Source organism: Sinocyclocheilus anshuiensis, unplaced genomic scaffold (genome assembly GCF_001515605.1).
Source record: "Sinocyclocheilus anshuiensis isolate Anshui unplaced genomic scaffold, SAMN03320099.WGS_v1.1 scaffold1931, whole genome shotgun sequence".
In the NCBI taxonomy this organism is placed as follows: domain Eukaryota; kingdom Metazoa; phylum Chordata; class Actinopteri; order Cypriniformes; family Cyprinidae; genus Sinocyclocheilus; species Sinocyclocheilus anshuiensis.
Window position 1 is genome coordinate 227,142 of NW_015548329.1, and position 7,345 is coordinate 234,486.

At 36.4% G+C, this 7,345-nt stretch overlaps 1 protein-coding gene across 1 annotated transcript in view; it reads right to left on the minus strand.

Moving 5' to 3' along the window:
• LOC107656497 (zinc metalloproteinase-disintegrin-like batroxstatin-1) overlaps window positions 1-7,345 on the minus strand; it is a 20,488-nt gene that overhangs the window by 9,806 nt on the left and 3,337 nt on the right. Inside the window, exons 3-9 of the mRNA XM_016444379.1 lie at window positions 6,160-6,248; window positions 6,010-6,083; window positions 5,707-5,785; window positions 5,494-5,570; window positions 4,265-4,460; window positions 3,895-3,957; window positions 1,336-1,407 (exon numbers count right to left, since the gene is read on the minus strand). Of these exons, the coding sequence (XP_016299865.1) occupies window positions 1,336-1,407; window positions 3,895-3,957; window positions 4,265-4,460; window positions 5,494-5,570; window positions 5,707-5,785; window positions 6,010-6,083; window positions 6,160-6,248 (650 nt within the window). The remainder of the gene's footprint in view (window positions 1-1,335; window positions 1,408-3,894; window positions 3,958-4,264; window positions 4,461-5,493; window positions 5,571-5,706; window positions 5,786-6,009; window positions 6,084-6,159; window positions 6,249-7,345) is intronic.

Below are 7,345 nucleotides of genomic sequence, written 5' to 3' on the forward strand. Positions count from 1 at the left end.
GGCTATCTGTAATCAGAAGCACATTTAAAACTGGAATATAATTTAATTTCATTCACATGTGTTTCATTTGCACAATCATTTCTGGATTACAATACACCATCAAAATGATACATTTAATTATTCTAGCTGCTGTGAGAAAAGGCTATAAACGATCGGCCACCTGCAAGATCCTCAATCACATGCGATATAGCCTAGTGGCCAGGACAACTTCTTTATGTTTACAGACGTGACGTAATGACGTGGCAGCATGCTCGAATTTCCCGCGAAAAACCTACCCGTACCACTCAAATTAGAAAACATTATTATAAGCTAACAGTTGTGAATCCGCCTAAAGGAAGGTGATAGTTTTGAACACTGGCTGGTTATGTACTTGCTCAAATATTGATTTTGGATCATTTTTAACCAAAAAAAGTTACGGACTGCTGCTTTAATTTTGTAAATTACCTGTATTTGTTTAAGTTATTATTACTTAATCAAAACAACCCAACTGCAGTTTGATTGATATTACTTGGAATGCACAATAAAAAAAAAACGTGATTTCTGAAAAAAACTAAAAATGGAGTTATCGGTTTTTGCAAATGAACTCTTCGTATATTGTGTACAGTGGGGTCCAAAAGTCTGAAACCATTAGCAACTTTTTTTCTGATTGAATACCTTTTTAAATGACAAATTATATTAAAAATTAAGTAAAAAAATCAACATAATTTTTTTGAATTTCCTCAAATACAGAAATAGTACATCTATGCATTTAGTACACTTTTTTTTTAAATTGACATACAATAGAGGGACCTACTCTATCCATCACAGGTTGTTACGATTGGTATTTTGTATGCCCTCCTTTTGGATGAAACTGACTCGCGAGCTTGTGGAAAAATTTGAGCCATGTTATTCAGCAGGATTTGCATCTTGTGTGCTTCAGTGGAAGCAAGGATGTCATTGGCTTTGTCACAAATTTGATAAATCTAGAACCTATAGAAATGCAGAATCTTAAATGTTTTTTACTAATTTTATGCCATTATGTTCCTTTGTTTTAAATCACTTTTGAATCAAGCTTTAATATGGAGTTTAAATCAGAGGGGTTTTTTTTGGACTCCACTGTATATACGTTTTGTACTAGTGTGACAAAAACATATTTGGTCACCATCAATAGTTTTAACTAAAGTACTAAACCAGTACTCATCAGAAGATCTGTAGATGGCATAGATCTAGTCATGTGATTAATTATCACACTCAAGAATCCTTGTTATCACAGGTCCTAGTTGTAATATCCTGTATGATCCATAAATGTTGGCATGCTGGAATTTTTTAATAGCATATACGTCGTCACTGACTCACATTATTTATGTAATTGATGATCTCAAATATCCTCTTTCTCAGCTTCTCAAGATTGCTGTCCATCTTCTTGTACTGAAGGGGAAACAAAAAAAAATGAATCATGAATGTTTTGTCATTTTGTCACTCATTAGTCACACGGTATTTGGACACACTTTCTGAAATCTGTTGGCATCAGTGATTTTAAATTTACTGTGAGAAATTTAGAACAGTTTGATTCTATAAAAACAGCAATGCTGAACAAGCACAAAATCCCACATATGTTGCTCTCACCAAGTGAGGGGTTTTTTTTGTATTAGAAGGTCAGATATCATCTGATAATCACTGAGATCCCAAAAATACGTAAAAAAAACAACTTTATCTGTTAAGAATTTTTAGATCTGTTATGCTGCATTATTCACTGTCACTCCCCCCCCCGAACATAGATGTGAAAGTGCACTTTTCAAACTAATTGTTATAATTCATGAACACTTTTGAATACAGACCTAAGGTTGGTCTCTTTCTAAAGAAGACAATCAGCAGATTATTGCAGAAGTGAAATCATTTCAAAAAATGAAAGTATAAAAAAGTTATAGAAGTTTATATTTACTGTAAAGAAAATGTACTGTACTATTTTTATTATATTTTATATAAAATACATATTTTACAAAAATTTTATTTTACAAAGTTTTTAATCCAAAATTGCTATAAAATTAAAGCCATATGTCTAAATAAGTTGTGTTCCAAATTTGAAGTTGATATAAAAAAAATTGAGATTACTATGCAATTTTGTTTAGGCGTTATACCAAAAATAGCCACTGGGTGACACCCAAATTCCATTTAATTTTTTGGGATGAATTTTTCTGTCACAAATGTTTAAATTTCTCTCTCAATATTACTTCTATCACAAAATAACCACCAAATATGGAATCTTGTGACTCAGATCTTTCCAACGATATGTATTTTGTCAAGATTATAAAAAGTTTTGATTCTAAAAGACCGTAATACATTTTGTAATATGACTCCTCCCACTAAGGGGGAGGAGACCGCTAAAAAAATTCAAAGTACCATTTCCATGGTAATGCAATGTCCGATTTCAAAATGGTTTAAAATGATATATAATTTATGATGAGTACTAAAACATGTTATAGGGAAAAAGGAAACGAAAAATAATTTTTGTGACAAAGGTCAGAACTCCTGTTATGATCTATATGTTTTGTGGTGCACTAGAGTAGCATTTAATTGTAATATACTGAAGTACACTTATGCGTCCCATTGGCGGGACGGTGACAGTTAAGGGGTTGTGCATTGATTCCCGTTCTTACTTCTCTGTTGTCTGCCACAAGGAAGAACTCAATGTATTTTTGTTGCTGGAAAAAAGTTGGCCCCTGATCAAGAGGAAAGAAATATATTGAAATTACAGAACTGACAACAGAATAATTCTTCAGTGAAATCATGTTGAAAACAATATGAACTACCCTACTTTACAACATGTACAGGATTAGGTTAATCTGGGACATTTTTTTTGCACTTTTGACTTCTGCAATTTATTGTGATTGTCGCCTTAACATTGCAGAACAACAAATGAAACTTTACGACAACTCAGCCTGAATGTGGTTAATTCTTGTGAAACTTTAACCATATTGTGCTTTGCTGCTTTTTGTAATGCTAAAGTAAATGAATAGACAATCTTACTGAGGAACGAGAACGACTTTTGAGAATGCGTGGAGGAGCGCCTTCCTCACTCTCGTCCCAACTAGTGTTGGTGACTCCACACACCCTAGGCGTCTCTTCATTTACATCTTCATACTTAGAGACAGCATGGTCACCATCACCATCCTGAGACAACGGCTCAATCAGAAACCTCTGCTCCTCTGTTTGGAAATAGCCTCTGTGAAGACATTTCACAAAATGGGCACAATGTCATTTGTAGGGTCTTTTGCCCTCTCTTCTCTGCCCTTACAGAGAAATAAAGGCAATTGGTATCACACTAGGCATTTTGAACCGTGCCCGAGCATATAAAAAAAATTGAGATTACTATGCAATTTTGTTTAGGCGTTATACCAAAAATAGCCACTGGGTGACACCCAAATTCCATTTAATTTTTTGGGATGAATTTTTCTGTCACAAATGTTTAAATTTCTCTCTCAATATTACTTCTATCACAAAATAACCACCAAATATGGAATCTTGTGACTCAGATCTTTCCAACGATATGTATTTTGTCAAGATTATAAAAAGTTTTGATTCTAAAAGACCGTAATACATTTTGTAATATGACTCCTCCCACTAAGGGGGAGGAGACCGCTAAAAAAATTCAAAGTACCATTTCCATGGTAATGCAATGTCCGATTTCAAAATGGTTTAAAATGATATATAATTTATGATGAGTACTAAAACATGTTATAGGGAAAAAGGAAACGAAAAAGAATTTTTGTGACAAAGGTCAGAACTCCTGTTATGATCTATATGTTTTGTGGTGCACTAGAGTAGCATTTAATTGTAATATACTGAAGTACACTTATGCGTCCCATTGGCGGGACGGTGACAGTTAAGGGGTTGTGCATTGATTCCCGTTCTTACTTCTCTGTTGTCTGCCACAAGGAAGAACTCAATGTATTTTTGTTGCTGGAAAAAAGTTGGCCCCTGATCAAGAGGAAAGAAATATATTGAAATTACAGAACTGACAACAGAATAATTCTTCAGTGAAATCATGTTGAAAACAATATGAACTACCCTACTTTACAACATGTACAGGATTAGGTTAATCTGGGACATTTTTTTTGCACTTTTGACTTCTGCAATTTATTGTGATTGTCGCCTTAACATTGCAGAACAACAAATGAAACTTTACGACAACTCAGCCTGAATGTGGTTAATTCTTGTGAAACTTTAACCATATTGTGCTTTGCTGCTTTTTGTAATGCTAAAGTAAATGAATAGACAATCTTACTGAGGAACGAGAACGACTTTTGAGAATGCGTGGAGGAGCGCCTTCCTCACTCTCGTCCCAACTAGTGTTGGTGACTCCACACACCCTAGGCGTCTCTTCATTTACATCTTCATACTTAGAGACAGCATGGTCACCATCACCATCCTGAGACAACGGCTCAATCAGAAACCTCTGCTCCTCTGTTTGGAAATAGCCTCTGTGAAGACATTTCACAAAATGGGCACAATGTCATTTGTAGGGTCTTTTGCCCTCTCTTCTCTGCCCTTACAGAGAAATAAAGGCAATTGGTATCACACTAGGCATTTTGAACCGTGCCCGAGCGCGTTTGACCCCCAAAGCCCGGTTCGTTGGCTTAGTCATAGTGTGAGTGCTCCGTGCCGCGCTCGGGTAGGGCACGGTTCGGTTTGGCTCGGGCGCGGTACGCATGCAGTATGAGCGCTAACCGCGCCGGAGCACGGAACAGATACTATTTTGTGTGCGCTATATCATCATTATGACCGCAAACATATTCTATTACTACTACTACACTACACTTTTCAATTAATTTAATTGAATCAAGTATATTTAGGTTTATAATGGGTCTGGTTCTTACCTTATTGATGAACAGGAAATGTAGTTTGCGAGTAAAGCTGCAAATTATTTCATTAACGTCAGCTGCCTCCGTAATAATTTTCTGATACATACAAGTGAAAATCAATGCACGGCATAAATTATAAATGAATCATTATTAATTATTCGGCAGAATATTAGCGAAAGTGGTTTTCTCCGTTATCTCATACATGACGTAAGCGTGCTCTGACCCGGAATGTTTAGTGCAAGTGTGAGTGCAGGCCAGTGGGGGAGTGGGGAGGGGGGATAATCGCGCTCGGGCTCGGTTCAAGGCAACTAGTGTGCCTAGTGTGAGTACACCCTAATCAAGGGTGATTGGGAAACCATGTGTAATTTATGCGTCTCATTTATCTAAGTAGAAAACACATGTCACACTGTGTCACACTGTAACTTCCTTTAATTGCAGAAAAGCGTAGAACACACTTTAGGCAACAAACTGGCATTGCAGTATGTAGCAGTAGTTAGTGTAAAAACAGCAGTAGAGATTGGGGTGAAAAAATGTAATAACTTTCAATATTTTAAACAAACTGTTTAAAGATGTTATGTGTACTTTTGTTAAAGCAACTTAATATGTCATTGTAAAAGTTCAAAAGAAACCTCTTAAAATTGTGTTTCCCTACCGTAATCCATCGCAGGTGCTCATGCTAACCGACGACTTACTGTCATTGACTATTTTCCCATGATAATAGCATAAATCCTGTGGAAGAAAAGGGTATTAAATACATTTCTCACTTTATGAATCATATCACAATAATGATTTATAGTTGATTAACTTGTAGCTTGTAACAGTATGTTATATATGTCATATGTTAGTAATACTAGTTGTAGCATACCAGATCCTCAGGTGTGGTTGTGACAAGCATCCCATCTTTAGTGTAGTAAGTTTCACTATAGTCTTTAGTCAGTATGCCACTGTTGACCAACACACATTTCTCAGATCAGTCACAAAAAAATTGACAAATCAAAATGTGTAATGTGGGAACTGCAGTTTTAATACGCACAGATGTTTGTCTATGACAATGAGGAACTTTTCTAAATTGCAACGTGCAGATTTTAAATATCACAAGATACACACACACACACACACACACACACACACAAATTATGACAAAGGAGTAACTGAGAGACAAGCTTACTTATTTTTCTGGAGATGCATTTCAATGTCTCTACCGCCTAGTTTCATAGCGTATTTCACTGTGTCAGGTCTTGACTGCAAGGAAAGAAATGATTTAGTTTGATTAAAATATTTACAAATGAAATTTAGAGGTGGGTAGATGAGAACTCACCTTTAAATCTCTTTTTTGTAGTGCATGTAATCTGATTGGTCGAACAATCTCATAAACCTTTTTTCCATCTAGTTCAGGAATGTGACCAACTATAGCAGATTGACAAACAGAGGGAAGGGTTTAGTGTTTGGGTGATTTTTGTGTTACGCCTGGGTCAGATGTAACCCAGTTGTGGCTAGAAGGGATACAGCTGCGGCTACTGGGCATGCACACATCAATAGCATAATTTTTGTCACGCTGAACAACAATAATTACTGTATTTGCATTATTCATTGGGGTAGGTTTAGGGTAGGTATTGACGTTAACAAATCTAATATGTAGAAAATTTTATTAATTGTTAACTTGCTGTGTTATGCCGAATTCTGCACCCCTGCCAGATTATGCACCCCCTCGTTTTAAATCGCTACCTGATTACCTAATCCTAACCCCTCCCCCACCTACTCCTAAACCTACCAATACTGGAGGTGCTTTTGTTACTGCGTGCTTTTGTTACTGCGTGCTTATGTTACTGAGCCTAAGGTATTAAACTGCACTTTCAGGGGGAAAAAAAAGTACAAAAGGTACAATAGCTGTCACTGGGGCGGTACCTTTTCAAAAGGTGCAATTATGTACCATACTAATATGTACCTTTAAAGGGGTTATATGATGCGATTTCAAGTTTCCCTTTCTCTTTGGAGTGTTACAAGCTGTTCGTGAATAGATAAGATCCCTAAAATTGCAAAGACTTAAGTCTCAAACCCAAAGAGATATTCTTTATAAAAGTTAAGACTCATCCACGGCCTCCTAAAACGCCTCGTTTAAACACGCCCCCACATGTCTACGCCACTGTGTGGGAAGATTTGCATAACACTACCCAAATGTTCACGCAAAGAAAGAAGGTGTAACTTTGATTCTCCCTGTAGTATAGATGCCGCCGACGCCATGTCGTGGAGATGCTGTCTGTTTCGTTATGAAAGTGAAACTACTTTGTTTGGCCTTCCAAAAGGGGACACAACTAGAAATCAGTGGTTAAGTTGTATTTACAACATTGTTCCAGAACAGTTCAACCAAAATATTCAGATATGTGCAGCGCATTTTACGGAGGACAAGGACTGTTTCCTGGGAGAGTAGACTACAATGCCAGTGTTCTGACAAATAATGCTGACTCACAGCCTGTAAGTACGTTTTCATATTTAAAGGATTTGCC